Source organism: Triticum urartu, chromosome 3 (genome assembly GCF_003073215.2).
Source record: "Triticum urartu cultivar G1812 chromosome 3, Tu2.1, whole genome shotgun sequence".
NCBI classification, from domain to species: Eukaryota; Viridiplantae; Streptophyta; class Magnoliopsida; order Poales; family Poaceae; genus Triticum; species Triticum urartu.
In genome coordinates this window covers 740,578,407-740,599,211 of record NC_053024.1, presented here as the reverse complement: position 1 = coordinate 740,599,211, position 20,805 = coordinate 740,578,407, and the positions used below count along the sequence as shown (strand labels likewise).

General features: G+C 47.5%; 1 protein-coding gene across 1 annotated transcript; it reads left to right on the top strand.

Moving 5' to 3' along the window:
• Positions 1 to 6,402: 6,402 nt before the first annotated feature.
• LOC125549562 (dof zinc finger protein DOF5.1-like) lies at positions 6,403 to 7,701 on the top strand. Its single transcript, XM_048712946.1, has 2 exons — positions 6,403 to 6,561; positions 6,765 to 7,701. Exons 1-2 carry the CDS (start codon positions 6,496 to 6,498, stop codon positions 7,557 to 7,559), a joined length of 861 nt encoding a protein of 286 aa, XP_048568903.1. The 5' UTR covers positions 6,403 to 6,495; the 3' UTR covers positions 7,560 to 7,701.
• Positions 7,702 to 20,805: the final 13,104 nt, after the last annotated feature.

The window sequence follows — 20,805 nt, the reverse complement described above, 5'->3', positions numbered from 1 at the left end:
TCCCTTTGTCATCGGTATGTTACTTGCCCGAGATTCGATCGTCGGTATTCCGATACCTAGTTCAATCTCATTACCGGCAAGTCTCTTTACTCGTTCTGTAATACATCATCCCGCAACTAACTCATTAGTTGCAATGCTTGCAAGGCTTAAGTGATGTGCATTACCGAGAGGGCCCAGAGATACCTCTCCGACAATCGGAGTGACAAATCCTAATCTCGAAATACGCCAACCCAACATGTACCTTTGGAGACACCTGTAGAGCTCCTTTATAATCACCCAGTTACGTTGTGACGTTTGGTAGCACACAAAGTGTTCCTTCGGCAAACGGGAGTTGCATAATCTCATAGTCATAGGAACATGTATAAGTCATGAAGAAAGCAATAGCAACATACTAAACGATCGGGTGCTAAGATAATGGAATGGGTCATGTCAATCAGATCATTCACTTAATGATGTGATCCCGTTAATCAAATAACAACTCATTGTTCATGGTTAGGAAACATAACCATCTTTGATTAACGAGCTAGTCAAGTAGAGGTATACTAGTGACACTTTGTTTGTCTATGTATTCACACATGTATTATGTTTCCGGTTAATACAATTCTAGCATGAATAATAAACATTTATCATGATATAAGGAAATAAATAATAACATTATTATTGCCTCTAGGGCATATTTCCTTCATGTGCCACCGCCCCCACTCCCTACCACGGCCACACCGCCACTTTCCCCTCTCCCCCCATGTCTTTCAACTCCTCCCTCTCCAGCGCCACCAACCCCTTCGCCGGCCCGGATCCCACCGACACCCGCAACCTGAACATCCACGAACATGTTCCCATTTGTCTTGATCCCCACGACTCCACGTACTACGCGTGGAAAACCTACTTATCTATCGTCTTTCGCGAGTACAATCTCGTGGATCATGTCGACGGCTACGTCGATTCGAGCGCCATGAAGGATGACTCCGAGTGGAACACCATCGATGCCACGCTCATCCGGTTGTTCTTCCTCGCCTTTTCGAAGTCCTTGTTTCACACCGTCATGAGCGATGGTGATGATGCACACGTCGTGTGGGTGAAGCTCAACAGCCTATTCACTGACAATCATCTTCAACGTCGCGTCTTTCTGCAACAAGAATTTTTTTGTGGTCATCAAGATGCTCGATCAATTGATGATTACAGCCGACGCCTCAAGACGCTCTCCGATGAGCTCCGTGACATCGGCATCAAGATTGACGATGATCTCCTCCTCAGCACGCTCACGGCCGGCCTCAACGAGGACTTCGGCAACGCCGCCGCCAATCTCACCTTTATGTCGGATCCCTCCTTCCCCAAGTTTGTTGCATACCTGGGTTGGGAGGAACGCCGGATGAAGCAGGTGAAGAAGCGGATGCAGCACACCGTCCTCGCCGCCGGCACTTCTCGCGGCGCCGCCCACCACCTACTCCGCCGGCTCCGTGGCCTTTGCCCCCTGCGTTGTCATGCCTCTACCCGCTCTCAACAGCGCCACCCCCCCTCAACGGTGTGCCTGAACAGCAGCCCGGCGGTGGCCGGCGTAACAACCGCCAGGTAGGCATCCTAAGCAGCAGCACTAGCCCACCCCACCCTGAACCTAAGGCACCAACCCGTGGACCGGCGTTGTCCATGCGTACTCAATGCCAGTGCCATGGGCCCCAGCGCCAGGCCTCGTCGGGCCTCGACCGGCGGGCCATCAGGCCTACCTCGCCACATCAGCCAGCGCCAGCTACGCGGCCCATCCCACCCCGCCAATGGTCGGCGGCTGTGCTGCCGCCCTACGACGATTTCTTCCCACCACATGTTCCTCCTCCATGGGACCCTGCTCTTCTGGATGCACTGCATTCGGCCCCGTGACCAAGTCAATACAGTGGGGATGGAGATTGGTACATGAACTCGGGCGCCACCGCCCACATGACATCTCATCCCAGTAACCTAACCTCCTCCACCCCGGTTCATGCTCCTACTCGCATCACCGTTGGTAACGGTTCCTCTTTACCTATCACACATATTGGTCGTACTTTGTTTCCTTCCACATCTACGCACATCACCATGTCTAATGTTCTTGTTTCTCCTGATTTAGTCATGAACCTTGTTTCTGTTTGTCGTCTTGCTTGTGAGAATCATATTACCCTTGAATTTGACGATGTTGGTTTTTCTGTGAAGGAGGCCCGTACCCGGATGGTTCTTCACCGGTGTGATAGTCTCGACGAGCTCTACCCGGTGCACTCCTCCACCACCACCTCGACCACCCCAATCGCCCTCGCCGCCTGTGTCGACCTTTGGCATGCTCGTTTGGGACACCCCAACTCCACCATTTTGCGTCAAATTCTTCAGAGTTTTTCATTATCATGTAATAAGGTTGTCGACCATACTTGTGAGGCTTGCCATCTTGACAAGCAAGTTTGTCTCCCCTTTAGCGCATCTACAACTATTTCCACTATCCCATTTCAGTTACTTCATAGTGATGTTTGGACATCTCCGGTTGCAAGTAACACCGGCTACCTCTACTATTTGGTGATTTTAGATGATTTTTCTCATTATGAGTGGACATTTCCTCTTTGTCGCAAATCCGATGCCTTTGCCACACCCACCGCATTTTATTCCTATGTCATCACATAGTTCGGTCGTCCCATACTTGTACTCAAACCGATAACGGAAAAGAATTTGACAACGTCGCCATTCACAATCTTCTTGCTTCACACGACACCATCTTCCGCCTAACTTGTCCCTACACTTCACAGCAAAATGACCGTGCTGAGCATATCCTACACACTCTCAATGATTGCGTTCATACGCTACTCTTTCACTCTAAATTACCTCCCCGATTCTGGCTTGATGCTCTCCCCACCGCCACTCCTCTTCTTAACATTTGATCGTATCGTCCCCTTTGGAACTACGACCCTCACCAAGTCCTCTTTGGTGCGCCTCCAAGTATCGTGTCCACCACCCCCCACGAACTCACCCCACAATCACTTCCTTGCATCTTCCTTGGCTACCCGTCCAACACCAAAGGTTACCGGTGCTATGATCCAGTGTTCCACTGCGTGTATGCCTCGCGGCACATGTACATTGACGAGACGGTGTTTCCTTTTCAGCAGGTACCACCCTCTGCCGAGTCCTCTGTGGCATCTCTCTCCCCTTGTAACTTGTATGTATCTTGGGAGACAAGGCAACCGGTGCACCCCCATTATCTATATATGTGCCTAGTGCACGATCAATCAAATCATCGATGCGTCCAATCCCTCTCTTCCTAACTTACAGGAATGTCTCCTCCCACTGAACAAATATCGCCAGAAGGCTGAAATAAATCAAAGAAAATGCGATCTCCAATATCAAATCTAAGAATTAAATTCTTGTGTGCTGGGAATAGCACCGTCCTCCTAACCATCCAACCATAGTGGTTCGCACACTCTAGTTTCCTAAGCTCGAATTACTTAGGGTGCATGTTTCCTTATTTCAATCACATATATGTGGCACAGATTATTTTTTTCTATTTCGAATTGTAAATAACTCTACTTTTCTTAAGAGTATGGCATGGTAGAGAGGAAGAACCATGAGTGGGCATTAGCGTAGTGAATACTGTGTAGTAGATGTCAAGCAGTACGTGCATATAGAGTAATATATTGCATCATGGAAGGTGATCGATGTAATATATGCACACGTGCACTAGTTTTTTAACTGTTAGCACAAAAGAAAAATTGAAGTGAGAAATTTACTTGTTGTCTCGTATTCGAGGTGACTGTTTCATGTCATCGACCTTTACCAAAAATGCAGGTCACTTCCGTACATACATACACTACCCGCTGCAGTACAGCTACCAACAGTGACCACAATTATCATACCACGGACGAACAATGATACTTGCAAACCACCTGGCTTCAATTAAACACTTATTTGTTCACATGGACAATCAATCGTCGAGTAATCGAAGAAGGGCACCTAATTTGCTTTCTGCAGCAGAGCATGCACATAACCAAGAACACTGTCATGTGTACTGACCATGGAAATTGAATTGGACATGATTGCCTGCCACTTTCTATCTTGATTTAAAATTGGAGAAAAAAAACTCATCGCCCACGACACCTACCCCAAGTGCTGGCTGGTAATGAGCAGATGTGAGCTTTTCCCGTATTCAAATCATTATGGTTGATAACATGGAGGCGATTTTGCACACGTAGCAACCATGTCGACATGACAAACATACATAAAAATATTAGGAACTAATATATTACATCATGGAAGGTGACCAATGTTATATGTGCACGTGTATTTGTTTTGTAACTGTTAACACACATGAAAAATTAAAGCGAGAGAAATTTAGTTGTCATCTCGTATTCATGATGACTATTTCATATCATCGACGGATATGAAGATGACAAGAGAGTATGTATAAGTCCGGCTACGTACAGTACCCGCAACTATCATATTACGAATGAACTGTGGTACTTGCAAACCACCTGGCTTCAATTAAACATTTATTTATTGAGTGAATTCCACTTTTTACTCCTTAGTTATGCATTTTTGACACTAATTACCCTATCGAATGAAAAATCGTCAAGATTACCCCTTTTAAAAGCTTTGAAACCTTGTTTTTTTATGCGTGTCTATTGGGCAAGGTGTAAGGTGTTGACTAGAGTTTAAAAATATGAAGATGAGGAGGAGGATTTGAACATATGGGTAAGAGAAATCTGAACATGAATATCGATTATGCCCTCAGATCTTTACGCATTTTACCGTGCCACGTCGGCGTAACATGCCGGTACTATCTAACAGAAACAAGCAAAGTGCTAAACTGGGGTAAAACTGTGTTCAAAATCTTCTAAATGAAATATTTGGTAGAAGTTGCACTAAATAGGGTAATATGTGTCACAAATGCAGAACTACAGAGTAAAAAGTGGAATTCACTCTTATTTATTCATGCCAAAAATCGGCCCTAGAGTAATAAACGAAGAGCTATTAATGTGCTCCCTATGCCCGAGAATGCACAACCATGGGAGTCGAGTCAAACTTGATTGCTCGAGGTTGCCAACTCGCTCGGGTTCAAGACAAACATCTACCTTGGTATACAAGTGGAAAAACTCAACGCCAAACCTACCTTACTAATTTTTGTAGTTTTGCCTCTTATATTTTGAAATTAGAAAAGCTTGACCCTTAACTTCTGACACAGAGCAGATTTGATCCTTTACCCAAGTCAAAACAGTATAGTCATTGACATGGCGGCAATTTTGCACCCATAACAAGCCTTTCGACATGAAAATCAATAAAAATGAATAAAATATATTTTACATACAAATTTATACAGAAATCAGGAAAACCCTATAAGTATTCCAATAAATAAATAATTGTTCTGAATACACTTCAAGAGTACTATAAAAAGACTGCTCGTGAATGTATAATTTATTTATACGTTTTCCACAGTTTCCAGATTTTTGTTCAAACTTCTAAATTTATTCCTCTTTTATCTTGTCCTGAATTTCCATTGCTGTTTTGTTTAGTAACGAATGCATGTTTTTTTATCTTGTTTTTGTGCCGATTGGTTTGTGCATAAAAGCATCACCACATTAGTGCTCAGATGAAGTTCACCAGGTCAGCAATCAAAGCATCCAAACTTTAAATCATTTGGTCACCTGAATTTCACCAGGTTAGCGATCAAGGCATCCAATCTTTACATTTAGAGTATGGGAATCATAAATAAACTTAGCCAGCACTTTAGTGGTCAAATATAATGTTAGTCCCTTCAGATGCAAAACTAAGTTGTATACCCAAGACAACACTAGAGATCATTGCCACTTTTGCTTTATGCATACATGACATGCACATTGTCTGAAGTTCAATTCGCTTTGATATATTCCACGTTTTATGGTATCTTTGAAACACAATATTATGAAAACGTCGAAATAGAAGAAGAAAAGAACACATGATGAGAATGGCAACACATGATGAAAACGTGTGGTTGTCTCATAACATAGTGAGTAATATGGCTTGCTAGAATTCAAACAAAATATGTAGGCCTGCCAAATTACTAGTACCATTTAACTCTATTTGTTGATTCTCAAAAAAAAGAAACTCTATGTGGTGGCCTGGGTGATTAATTATGCGGTTCCAAATTAACTATCAGCTTAGCTAATCAGAGTACACTGACTAATTAATTGAAAACTGTAGCTAGCATGGGTGGCGCTTTCAGCCGCGTCAGCATTCACCATGGAAAATAGCAGAAGTGTGTCAATAAAGGAAAACAACGACAACATGTGGGTCCTCCACTGCTATTGCTCTCTAAAGGCTATATATAGAGAGTGTGTGTGTATATGTCCTTTCTTTCTCATCTCTTGGTGTTGCTAGCAACCTGGCTGCTCCCTCCTTGGTATTACTAGCAGTACTCTGATTCCCTCCCACTATCTCTTCTCTCCAACCTCCAGCAGCTCTCGCCCTCCCAACAACTCTCTTAAATAGCCTCTCTAGAAGTCTAGATCACCGGTCATGATCCGCCCTCCCGCCTTGCTAGATTCATCAAGCTGCTGGAACACAAACAACAGCCAGCAGCAGGTATGCATCCTTGTGTTTCTATAGCTATCTAATAAGTAGTATAGTCCCTCAAGATTTTGCACACAAGAAAAAAGAGTATGTGTGTCTGTGCACTAGCTAAGCTAGGGTTTGTTAATTGCAGATATATACCTTCGAATATACTTCGTGCATATACATCTTGGCTATATGCTTAATTGATTACTCATCTCCTTGTTGATTCGTAGCTGCAGCAAATCGGCAGTAGCACTCATAACACTGCTACTCCGCCTGCTGGTCCTGGTGATGGTGGAGGCAGCAATCAGGAAGGGTTTATGGCCACGGCCTGGGCCGGAGAGGGTTGTGGTGCTGGGGATGGCGATAGAGGCGAGAGCGGGAATCGCAAGCCGATGTCCATGTCGGAGCGGGCACGGCTGGCGCGGGTGCCGCGGCCTGTACCGGGGCTCAACTGCCCACGCTGCGACTCCACCAACACCAAGTTTTGCTACTTCAACAACTACTCCCTCACCCAGCCTCGCCACTTCTGCCGCGCCTGCCGCCGCTACTGGACCCGCGGCGGTGCGCTCCGAGAGGTGCCCACCCGCCGCCACGCCAAGCGCAAGGACAAGCCCAAGACGGCATCGTCCGCCTTGGAAGCCACTGCGGCAGGGATGTTGTCTGCGACGTCGACGATTCCCAGCAGTACATCTTGTGCCACCGGCACCGCGGCGCCCGGCCTGCAGTACTCCATGTTTGGCAGCGGGTTCGCCAACAGCTTCGACCCAGCGACCCTCAGCCCCAGCTTTCATGCCAGGCTGCTCTTCGCGGACAGCGACGCCTACGGGGCGGACGGCTGCGCGCAGCAGCACTACCACCAGGCCCACGTGAACGGGATGGAGCAGTGGGCGGCGGCGCAGATGGACAGCTTCCCATTCATGCACGCCAGGGATCATCAGATGTCCGGACCGCCAACTGACGCAATGCCCATCACGGTGGAGGCAATGCAGGGCATGTGGGCGGAGCTAGAGCTAAAGTTACCCTGATGCACCACCTAACCACACCGTAAAATTTCAAGCAACGATGTATTTAATAAGGGTGTATTTCACAACTTGTAACACGGAATTTGGGACATAATAGAAGCCGGTGTACAAAAATCAACAGTATTTTTTCAATATAATTGTTGGAAATATGAGCAATTTACCAAATGATTTTATTAATAGAAATATTAGATAAGCATGACTAATATAACATGGATAAAAGTAGTCATGCGATCTGACAGAGAGAAGGTAAATAACATCTTCATATATGAACTGCAACCAAACATGTCTAAAGCAGATAGTAGAACAGGTTGTATAAATGGCGTAGAACCTAACATATGTAGGACATACACTAGAGCAAATAACTGTGAGAGGACCTCTAACAGAAAGAGTAAGAACACTTATAGGACAGCAGCAGCAGCAGCACTGGACTTGGGGTTGGTGTCCTCGCCAGCCATGTCATCGAGAAGGTTGTCGACGTCGGGGAAGAAGTCGTCGTCGGGGAAGTAGTCGTCAGAGTCCAGGGCGTTCGTGACAAAGAAGTCAGTAGTCGTGCTGAGCGCTCCCCAAAAACCTTATCACCCTTCTCCCGTACATAACTCAAAAGGTGCGGTTCCGGAGGCTTATTGTCCCAACCTGCGGTGCACGCCGCAAGCCGGGATGGTGAAAAACGTAGCAGCGGCGCAGTGCTCAGGAACTTGTGGCGAGAGGAAGAAGAGTTTCTGGTGCGTCTCTCTGAGAGGAGCGACCTCCCTTTTATAGGCACAAGAGAAGGAGGCGAGAGGCTGTGCTGGAAGCTGAATAGAACGAGGGAGACGAAACGTCAATCTGCACGTTCGGTATTCAATCTCCACTACAGCAAAACGTTTCAGCTTCCGTGTGGCCTTTCGTATACCCGTCGTGCGTGGTAAAAATTTAGACATCGGCTCGGCTCATTCCCGCAACCCGCGACGAGGCGCGCGGCGAAGGAGGAGCGCGCGTGGATGTCCCTCTTGTTCTCATCCTCATACATGTGGAGAAAGAGCCTCCCTTATAAAGAGGTCCAACTCCCTCTAAACTAGCAATGTGGGACTAAACTTTAGTTCCACCTCTTTCCTTGCACGAATGGGCTGCGTGGGCCTCTAGGATTTATTAGGAGTTTCTAAAACTGCTATTGGGCTAGGCCCAAAATAGACAAAATTCCAGCAATCCCCCATCAGATCTGAGAGACACCCAAAATTTGCCTTTGGTTCCAAAACACTGTTTTATATACCGGTACTGCAGTGGAGACTGTTGAGTTGAACTTCCACCTAGAACTCTAGGCTACACTAGTAAGCAACTTGAACAGTGGACTGGGCTTTGAACTGCAAGTTTACTGCGAATCTAGCTTCACATAAAGCCTTGACCGATACGTGGCTACCGTGGGTCTTCCCCGCGGGTGGAGCTTATGCGTCATACTCCAAGACCTTTCATGAGTTTACTAGAGAGAACCCTACTCTCATAGATTGCGACGTTTGACAATCAGACTCTTATAGGTGTGTTCTTCAAAAGATGTTCTGCAGGACAACATCTATGCTTAAATGAGCCACTTAGAACACATTAAGATATACATCATCCTGCCGTGCAGATTTAGGAGAGTATTCCATCTTCATGGAGTTGATCTTCATGGACGATCGTACCCCCGATGTCGCCATCCACAAAGCCCTTGCCCTCTGGCACCTTGGCCACGAAAACTGGGTATGCCACATCCTTCTCTCTAAGACGCCGCTTCTCCAAAGAAAGAACACTGTCGTGCAGACTCCGCATAGCACCGGGTGCAGCATTCAGCATATTTGGCGGTAGCATCGCCCTACCCGCCACATGCACCCTCCTCGAGATATCCTTAGGTGAAGGTGGCCGTCCTGAGCACGGATCGAACTCGGTGCCGGCTGGCTCGCACCGGCGCCCTTGTTAGTCTTTTGTTTCCGTCCCTTCTTCTTGATCTCCTGTAATGGGACCGAGTTCTGCTCACAGACCGCCTTCTTGAGCGTGTTGGGGCTGATAATATTTCGCACCACAGCTATCTGAGGCTCGGTGAAGGCGGGAGCTGGAGGCGTGTCCTGAGAACTGAACGCCAGACGATGCCTGTTGCAATTGGATTTCTCCGCCGTACCAGCTAGATCGCGGTGGTCTTGGTTGGGTTCTTGAGAAAGAGGCCCGCAGAACTCGTCAGCGTACCCATGTTCGGCAAAGTACTTATCAACATTGGTAAATGTACCGTCATCGTTGTCGTCGCCGTCCGGATCCTGTGCCATAGGGCTGTCCGGATCCTGTGCCATAGGGATGTCCGGCAGGTCCGGTAGCGTTGCGGCGTTCTTGCCATGGCTTGGCGCCGGCACGACTGGCGGTCTTGTCTGTGGGGTGGTGTCCCCCGTCCCCAAACGAATCTGGCTCTTCAGCCAAAGCAGGGGCCAGTTTACGCAGGCGCTGAGGGTCATCTCATCTTCTTCGTCGGCCCCAGCGGGTCGAATCGGAGGTAACAGCTCGTCGCAGCCTGGCAGCACCCGAACCACTTCAACCCTATACATTGTAGGTGGCATCGGATTACCGTGGAACATGGGGTTGCCCGGTTGAACGATTCTGCCCTTGGCGACATCGACCAACTCGGCGCCCACGAAGTGCAGAAGAGTGCAAGGAACGTCGGCGGTGCCCTGCGAAAACATGTACAGGGCGTCAGGGATGCCCAGTCAAAGGCAAGGAGATGAAGTCATCGGCCGAGAGGCTTAGTTACGGTGATGCCGTCGAGCTCGGCTAATGTCGAGGCACCGCCAACGGCGGGCGTGCAACTGACGGAGGGGGTGCTTGTTGGCGAGGTGCCGGCCGGCGTACACCCGGGTGCATTAAGCTCCAATGCCCGTGCCGGCGCCGGAGACACGAATACCGCCTCCGCCGGAGACACCAATGGCGCCACCGCCGGAGACACCAATGGCGCCGCCTGCGCGCTGTGCGAGTTGCTGGCCGTGAAGCTGGGAACCGGGGGAGGCCCCTGTTGGCCGCCCGCAATCCACGTCGTCAGCCCATGAATCAACGTAGGCACCATGGCGTTGAGCGTCGTTCTAAGTTGTTGTTGCACTTGCTCTTGGACAAGCTCCGGAATCCGAGCCACTTTGTGCCTTGAGTTCTTCAACCTCGCGCGTCTGGCTTTCCGAGCTGGTCTTTTTCTCCTTCCGCACACCAGCGGTATAGTATGACCCCCATTTTGTGGACAAGCCTTTGCCGGCCACACGACCAGCTAACGTCGGCTTAGTGAGCTTATCCTTGGTTTTCATTACATTCAACGCCCTATTTAAAGGGGTGTCGAAAGGGGAGCTCTTAGACGACCCCGCGCTACTACTTTCAGTGTCCTGCGAAAGGAACGTGAACCATTTAGAAATATTGGGGATTAATTAGAGTGCAACCATATGGAGCTAATTACGCGGGGGTGTATTCCTTACCAGAAGAAGCTCAAGCGCCCTGGTCTTCGGATCCGTGGTAAGCTCCTTTGTTATCGGGTCCTCCTTGTACCGGGCCCTGACATAGTTCCTGGTCTGCTTGTCACCGCTGTATTTCTCGAAGCGGGGCGGTAGCCCTTGCTCGGCACGCTCCGCGTCCTCCTTGTCCCATATAGGCCCCGCCACTCTGTAACCGCCGGGACCGAGTTTGTGTTCCCCTAAGTTCAACTCCCACATTTCTTCCCCCCACTGACTTGATTCGGAGGTTGCACTGCTCTCGCACTTGATCTTGAACTCCTTGTACTCATCTTCGCTAATCAAAGGATATTTCTCCTTGATCTTCTCATAACTATCACCTTTATCAATCATTCTCTTCACCGCGCTTCTCCAAGTAGACAGGGCCGTGCTCATCTTCGTGAGGGCGGCACTGTTCACTTTATTCCCTGAGAGGCGTGTGTTTTCAAATTCGGCGGGGAACTTGTATCGTTCGTGCAGCTTCGTGAAGAGGAGGTTGCGCAAATTCCCTCGGTCCTTATGCCTAAGGTTCTCGGTGTTGATCGAGACGGTGCTCCGGAGAATGCACCCGAGCTGAACCGAGTACCCCTTGACTATATGTTTGGGCTCCGTTGGATTCCCGTCGGAGTCCACTTGAGTGAATTCCTCCTTGAGGGTGCGGAGCGCATTCGGGCGCCGGTCCTTCCTTTGCTTCTTCGGTTGGCTACCATCTGTGTGTGCGCCGCCATCATCAGTGGTGGCATCCTCGGCGGGACCATCAGTGGTGTCATCCCCGACGCCATTAGGGGTTGTGTAATCAGGATCGGTGTCTTCCGCAGCGTCCTCATAGCGGTGAGGTTGTTCCTCTATCTCCTGGGACAGCTCCCAGAATTGCTTGCCGCCCGAACCACCGGCCTCATCGTTGTGGGCCATGTTTCGCTCTAAATAGGAAAAAAGTTTGGTCAAAAAGTTGGTTATTATCAAGGAACAAGATCATGGTCTCATCATTTAGGGTTTGTCGACACCGAGGCACCCTAAAAGCCTAAGCTTTCATCATTTAGGGTTTGTCGACGCCGAGGCACCCTAAAAGCCTAAGCGTACATCATTTAGGTTCTCATCGACACCGAGGCATCCGGGGCAGCCAAGTTAAGTTTTCATCATTTAGGGTTTATCGATGCTGAGGCACCCTAGGTTGGGCCTAATCACTTGGCACTAATCACTTGGCTCTATTGCCACCTATGTTGGGTTTATCATCTAGGGTTTATCGATGCTAAGGAGAATTCTAAGTTGGGCCTAATAACTTGGCTCTATTGCCACCTATGGTTTAATGCAGCAAGAATGGCAGGGCAGTTGATCCTACTTAACTAAGTACTAAGATACCCCGGCCCATGCATTAGTCGCAAGTACCCCATATGTCCTATTTTTAGCAAAGTCATGCTAAAATTCACGGAAAATTTTAGCATGACCTTTGCTGAAAATAGGACATATGGAATACCCGAATTTGCCGGAACGGAAGTTAATCGACATTCCGGCAAACTCAAGGGCAACTCGGGGTACCTGCAAATTCATCAGGACACAATGGTCGGAGTCAAAACCCAGCAAACTAGCAAGATGATCATCATCTTTGCAAGACAGTAGCTCAAGTTTTGGACAGTAGCCTCTGAAGAAAACAGCATTGCAACATTCAAGTTCACAGGATAAAAAAATCATCCACATTCACCAACCCACATGATGTTAAAACCCACATGATGTTATAACTGTATACACTGAACATGATGATACCAAATGGGAAGGAAAATTGTATCACTCTAGATTAGTGTAGCCACTATCTAACAAAACCAGAATGTTAACAAAATTACACCATGATGATACCAAATTCTTGTAGCAGTACAATGAGTTCACAGGATAAAAAAATCATCCACATTCAGCAACCCAAACTGGTGGAGATACAGCAAACCAGAACCTCCCAGGTTTCTGCCATTTTATTTTTCCCACCGTATATGTTTTTTGATTCATGTCATGGTACTTGCTGTCAAACCAAGTATTTTCTTTCTACATAATCTGGGAAGTTTCCTTCTTACTGTCTCACTATCTTACTGTCTCACTACAAAAAACTAGTATGGTTAGTTGAGACTAGTATGCTTAGTTGCATTATGACAGGCAAAAACTACAAATATTTGTGTTTTTAGTTGAGCAATGCAGCGACAGTGTGATAGGCAAGTTTCAGCTGGCAAAGTGTCATGATTCAGACAACAGAGCAGCTAAGCATAGCAAGTGGATAGTTTAGTCAGTATACTAGTACTCTTTAGAAAGCATGAGACATATATTACCTGGAGGAGACTTCGTCGGAGAGTTGCCTGTGAATTGAAAATACAACGAGATCAGCAAAGGACAGTAAGATATATACTGAAATTATCATAACAAAATGCCAGCTACTGCCATGGTCAAAGAATAGATTATGATAGCTGGACAAGTACAGGTCAAACTAGATAATTTTCAGAACCGGTTTAACCACCGCAGGATAAAACAATGCATCCAAGACTGGGCTTAGACTAATATCCTCATAGCATAATCTGACATCAAGCAAATAATATAAGAACAGTGAAAATGTATGTTCACTGCAAATGAATATGGACAAAGTGTTCACATTCTTGGAGTAACAAATATTCATCTACTCATTTGTTGATACCTAGGAGTAACAAGACTGCACTTGCCAATAATGTTTTATTTATGCTTCCCAAGGACCAACTCCTAAACTGAACACAAAAAACTGTGTGCACATCTGCAAGTTGTAGAAGGAAAAGGTGCAACACTAAAAAAATATCGAAGTAACAGATCCATTAATCAATTATGGACTTCTTACATGTTACATCTATCATTATGGACTTCTTACATGTTTCATATTGTTGCATGAATCCAAATTCACTGGAATATTGTTGCATGAAGCAAAAGAGGCCCTGGGCATCCATCCAACACAGCTAAACAAAGAAAATGCAGTTCCATGCTTTCACAATACAATTCCCTTCAGATTTCTTATTATGAGACAACAAGATACTTGTCACTGAAATTTTCTTCAGATTTCACAGTACTGAATTTCAATGGGAAAAATTCTTAGTACAGTTCAATCTCAGGGAATCAAATATGAGAATCAAATATGGGTCATGCAGTTCCACTATCTGTATAAAGAACCATCGGTGGCGCTCCACTAAGAACCATGACGCCCGCTGGTGCCGAGGATATGGGGATTGCCGGTGGGAGGAGATGGGATTGGGGTAGGGTCGCCTCACTCACGTTCTGGCTAGCACGCCAGCGTCGGGGAGAGGCGGGCGGGTTCGGGTGGCGTGAGCAAGGAGGTTGCTCGGTGCGGCGCTCCTCGATCTACGGTGGCGGTCCTCCTCGATCTGCGGCGGCGGTCCTCCCGGCCCGAGAGTCACTTGGCAGCAGCAGCTTCCTAGCTCGTCGGGGCACTCCTCCCTGGTTCGGACTGGCCACGCTGCTCGGGGACGGCGAAGGAGGCGAGGGGGGCGGCGAACACAGGGGGCAGCGGGTGAGATCGATGAGGCAGGGGAGAGATTAGAGAGATTGGGGATTTAGTGTGGGGGGAAGCTTTCTAATGGCGCACCACCCCCTCGTGCGCCATAAGTACGACTATTCTAATGGTGCACCACCCCTCGGTGCGCCATTAGAATTTTGTTTTAATCTAGCCCACTAGCCATATCTACAACCTAACCCTATCTACAACAGAACCCACCCACTAGCCCGACTGGTCAGCACGCAGCACACACACTAGGAGGTCCTAGGTTCGATTCCCAGGCTCCCTAATATTTTTTTATGCATTTTAAATGCTGTTTTTATATTTATTTGTGTTTAAATATGTTCAAACTTGTTTAAATCATAACGGTAATATTTTTTTTATAAAAATAGTAATAATTTTTTTAAAAAATATGTTCAAATTTGTTACTTGAAAATATCATCGGCGGCGGTGGTGGAGCGGGGGAGGGTGCGGGGGGTGCCCTTTGGCGGCGGTGGAGCGGGGGAGGGTGCGGGGGGCCGGGTGCTCGTCGGCGGCGGTGGAGCGGTGGAGGGTTGCGGTGGGTCGTCGGCGGCGGTGGAGCTAGCGGGGGAGGGTGCGGGTGGGATAGAGATGGAGGGGGATCGAGATCGAGATGGAGGGGGAATCGAGATCGAGATGGAGGGGGATCTCTTCCTGTATATCTCAAGCTCGCATAGTATCACCACGATCTCTTCCTCTAGCCTTCTGAGTTGCCTCACGCCAATCGACTTCCGAGAGATGACGTCGAAAAAGTTGCATAGGCCAAATAGCGTTTCACGGACGTGCGCGTGCATGATCCCACGGATTGCAACTGGAAGTATCTGCGTCATCAGCACGTGACAGTCGTGAGACTTCATCCCGCTGAACTTTTGCTTCGCTAGGTCTAGGTATCTGCTTATCTTCCCCGCGTAACCGCAAGGAAGTTTTACTCCTAGGAGGCAGGTGAAAAACTGCTCGATCTCCTCCTGACTTAGAGTGAAGCACGCAGGAGGGTAGTCATTTCCCGTCTTCTTGGCTTTTTGCCTTTGCGACGACTTTCTGTGTCCTGCTTCGCCTCATCATCATCATCATTAGCGTGAAGCTCCTGCCTGATGCCCAGTAATTTCAAGTCTGCCCTTGCTTTCGGCCCATCTTTGGTCCTCTCTGGCATGTTGAGCAAGCTACCAAGCATACTCTCGCACACGTTCTTCGTGATATGCATGACATCAAGGCTGTGAGGCACACGGTGGATCTTCCAGTACGGCAAGTCCCAGAAAACAGACCTCGTTTTCCATACCTTCAGCAGCGACTCTGGCGCCTTTCGCTTCTTTCCCGGCTCTGGCTCCTTTTGCTTCTTTCCCGGCAGTGGGCAGTCTTTCCAATTTTTCAACAGCTCGTCTATTTCCTCGCCGCTCCTCGTACACGGGCGTTTTCGGGGTTCGGTTTCACCATCGAACAGATCCTTGCGTTTCCTCCACGGGTCATCGTCGCGAAGCCACCTTCGATGTCCCATGAACACGGTTTTCGAAGACCCGGGATCTCTATCTAGCTGGCGATACGTTGTGTCATCCATGCACCTTACGCATCCAGAAAATCCGTGGACTACCTGCCCCGCGAGATATCCGTCACCGAGATAGTCGTGCACCGTCGTGAGCAGTGCGGCTCTCATAGGGAAATATTCTTTCTCTGCAGCGTCCCACGTATTGGTTGGCGTTTTCGACAGCGTGTCTAGCTCCTCCTTCAGCAGCCCCAGATACAGATTGATGCCGTTCCCTGGTTGTTTCGGCCCTTCAATTAGCATACTCATGTGAATGTACTTCCTCTTCATGCACAACCAGGGGGGAAGGTTGTACTTCCACACAAACACAGGCCAGGTGCTATGTGTGCTTTTCTGGCTGCCAAACGGATTGACTCCATCGATGCTCGCGCCCAGCACGATGTTCCTTGGATCCTTCCCAAATTCTGGGTATTCGAAGTTCAACGCTTGCCACTGGCTCGCATCCTTAGGGTGACTCAGCATCTTGTCTTTTTTATTTATCTCCGGATCATTTCCGTCATCTTCCCGCTTCTTCTCCTCCCTATCCGTGTGCCAAGGCAAGAGCTTTGCTACCTTAGGGTCCGCGAAATACCGCTGCAGACGAGGAGTGATCGGAAAGTACCACACCGATTTTCGAGGAGCTTTCTTCCTCTTCTTGTATCAAGTGATGCCGCACACCGGACATATGGTAGACTCCGCGTGCTCGTACCGATAAATGATACAATTTTTCATGCACACATGGTATTTCACATGTGGTAAATCCAGAGGACACACGATTTTCTTCGCCTCCTCGAAACTGGTCGGGCACTTGTTCCCCTTGGGAAGACGTTTGTGCCAGAATGACATGTTCTCGACGAAGCATCCATCGGTCATTTTGTGTTTTACCTTCATCTCTAGAGCCATGAGCGTTACTTTCAGGCGGGTATCCTTGGTCCTGCATCCTTCATACAATGGAGTAACCGCGTCTATCTCCAGTTGATCGAGCTTGGCTTTCTCTCGGGCGGCACCTCTTGCGTTATCCGTCTGCTTGAGAAGCAGCTCTTGAATATGAGGGTCCTGCACCCAACCTCCATCGTCGTCTGCTCCGGCATCTTCATCTTCATGATCATGCCCTTCGTCTTGATCTTCCTCATCATCATGTATGACATCTAGTACATGATGACTGTGTACAGCATCACCGTCATGATCATGTCCTGGAGATTCTTCGTCTTCTCGCCCGCCCTCGCGGCGGTGGTACTTGTCTTGTTGCCCTTCCTCATTTCTTGCCCGGCCCCCATGGACGACTTCATAGTCATCTTCATCACCTTGCCATCGATAGCCATCCATGAAACCACGCAAGAGCAGGTGGTCCCGCACCTGCCCTGAATCCGGGTCCGCAATAAGGCTCTTCAGCTTGCATCTTCGACACGGACATCTTATCTCCGTCTCGTTCGTTTGAAGCATCTCGGCCTTCGCGGAGCTCAAAAACCTATTCACGATGCCTTCAGTCATCGTGCGGACCATGGTCGCCTGCGGGGTAGAGCAAAACGATATTTTAGAACCAAGAAAAAATTTGGCATGACCTTCCCTAAAAATAGGACCAAAAAGAATGCATAGTGCCAAAATTCTCGCCGAAACGGAAATGAATCAAAACATTCCAGCAAAATATTGGCAACTATCGCATTTCAAATACCGATACCTTCAAACACAAACATATATGCAACACCACAAACACATGCAACACCACAAACATACATAGATCTAGCTAGGCCACAAAAAGTGCATGTGCACGTTGTTGGAGCGAGCTAGGGAGAAAAAAAGTAGATCTACATCATGAAGATAGCTTTCCCCTTACTTACCTATCAAAAAAAATGTAATTTCACCACTTAATTTTGATGAATCTATGGTGGAAATGAGGTGAGGAGGAGGAGGCAGCTGAAAGCTTGGAGAAGGAGGTGGAGGGAATGAAGTGGGGAAAGTGAGTGGGTAGGTGTGGGGCTCTCCAAAATATCTTGTTGGGGTCCCAGGTTACTAACGGCGCACCACCAGCAAATGCGCCATTAGTAACCCTGGTTACTAATGGCGCACCTGCAGGCGGTGCGCCATTAGTAGTTTTGCAAAAAAGTAAAAATAAATAAATATATATACTAATGGCGCACCGGGTAATAGTGCGCCATTACTAGTTTAAACTAGTAATGGCGCACTGTGAAACGGTGCGCCATTAGTAGTTTTGCAAAAAAAAGAATAAATATTTTTTACAGTAATGGCGCACTGTCTGGCTGGTGCGCCATTACTAGTTAGAACGAGTAATGGCGCACTTCGACCTGATGCGCCATTAGTTTGTATGGAAAGTGGAAAAAAAATTAATACTAGTGGCGCACCCTGTTTCTGGTGCGCCATTAGTGTCTTCCGCACTAATGGCGCATCACCAACCGGTGCGCCATTAGTATATAGTAGTGGCGCACTGCTTCCATGGTGCGCCATTAGTATCAATCCTATCTATAGCCCTTTTCCTAGTAGTGATCTCTTTATTCTTTGTGGGAACTCAGTTTAGGACATGACATGCAGTCAATATCGCCTCCCCCCACCATGCCTTGGAGAGACCCGACGTGTCTAACATGGCGTTAACCAACTCTGTTAGAGTACGATTCTTTCTTTCGGCCACCCCATTTGAGTGAGGTGAATAGGGAGGCGTCCTCTCATGGATTATACCATGTTCCGCACAAAATGCATCAAATTCATTGGAAAAGTACTCTCCACCACGGTCGGACCTAAGCCTCTTGATTTTTCGATCAAGTTGGTTTTCCACATCATCTTTATAGATCTTGAAAAAGTTCAAAGCCTCATCCTTAGATTTCAGAAAATCCACACGGCAGTATCTAGTGGAGTCGTCAATTAACGTCATGAAATATTTCTTTCCACCTTTTGTCAAAACACCATTCATTTCACATAGATCTGAATGTATGAGTTCTAGTGGTGCCATATTTCTCGTTTCCGCAGACACATGAGACTTACGAGGTTGCTTAGCTTGCACACACACTTGACACTTGGATCCCTTGACAGTGGTGAAATTAGGGATTAAGTTCAACTTCGCTAGTCGCGACATGCAACCAAAATTAACATGACAAAGACGTGAATGCCACACATTTGATTCACTATTGTTGCAAATATGATTAGCAACTTTATTGCAAATGTCTGATAAGGATAAACGAAACAGGCCTCCTGACTCATAGCCTTTACCAACAAAGGTTCCATACTTGGATATTACAAATTTATTCGACTCAAAGACAAGCTTGTAGCCATCTCTACACAGAAGAGATCCGCTAACAAGATTTTTATTGACGGAGGGGACATGATGCACATTCTTCAGCCGCAGGATCTTCCCCGAAGTAAACTTTAGATCGACAGTGCCAACACCACGAACAGAAGCACTTGAACCGTTGCCCATCAGCACGGTTGAAGTCCCTACGGTCTGATAAGACGAAAACATGGAAATATCACTGCATACATGCACATTAGCACCCGTATCAATCAACCAATCAGGAGAATGACATACTGAAAGAATAGTGGGAAATATACCATACCCAGCGTCCTTCATGTCAATATCTCCAATGACAACATTAGCGGTCTTGCCGCCTTTCCCAAGATGACGCTTGTCATAGCTATTAGGGCAACTAGGAGCCCAATGATCAGGATTCCCACACACATGACAAACACCTTTCTTCTTGTCATTCTTCTTGAAGTTCGTGTGTTGCACAGCCTTCTTCTTCCCATCAAACTTTGCTTTACCATCAAATTTGCCCTTGTTCTTGAACTTGTGAGGCTGGAAGTTCTTCTTATGTACCAAATTGGCACTAGAGCACGTGTGTCCCTTGCTCTCACCTTTTCTTCCACATCAAGAGTGCCAATGAGATCCGGAACGGAAAACTCCTGCCTCTTATGCTTCAGTAAGGTAGCAGAGTTCCTCCACGAAGGAGGAAGCTTAGTGATGATACCTCCGACAACAAACTTGTCTGGTAGCATACAATTGAAGTGATCAAGTTCTCTAGCAAATGACTGTATCTGATGAGCTTGCTCAACCACGGAGCGCTCTTCAGTCATCCTGTAATCATCGAATTACTCCATGATGTACAACTCAGTGCCTGCATCCGAGACCCCAAACTTGGCCTCGTGTGCGTCCCACATATCTTTTCCATTGTCAATTGATGCATAAGCATCAACTATGTTATCACCAAGAACACTCAAGAGAGCAGCCTTAAATAGAGTATCCATTTTCTGAAAAGCTTATTCTTGTTGGGCATCAAGTTCCCCTTCAGGCTTGCCAAGTGTGGCGTCATAGCAACTCATGGTTTGAAACCATAAGACTGCTCTCACGCGCCACCCACTACTAGGAAAAGGGCTATAGATAATATGGACACTAATGGCACACCAGACATGTGGTGCGCCACTGCTATATAGCAGTGGTGCACCATGTGCTGGTGCGCCATTAGTGTCTATCACACTAATGGCGCACCACACCAATGGTGCGCCAGTACTAACATATTTTTTTCCAAAAATACTAATGGCACACTAGTTAACAGTGCGCCATTACTAGTTTAACTAGTAATGCGCACCACTCATCATGTGCGCCACTACTATCATATTTTTTTTGCAAAACTACTAATGGCGCACCACAAGCTGGTGCGCCATTAGTAAGCAGGGTTACTAATGGCGCATTTGTGGGTGGTGCGCCATTAGTAACCTGGGACCAGCTAGATATTT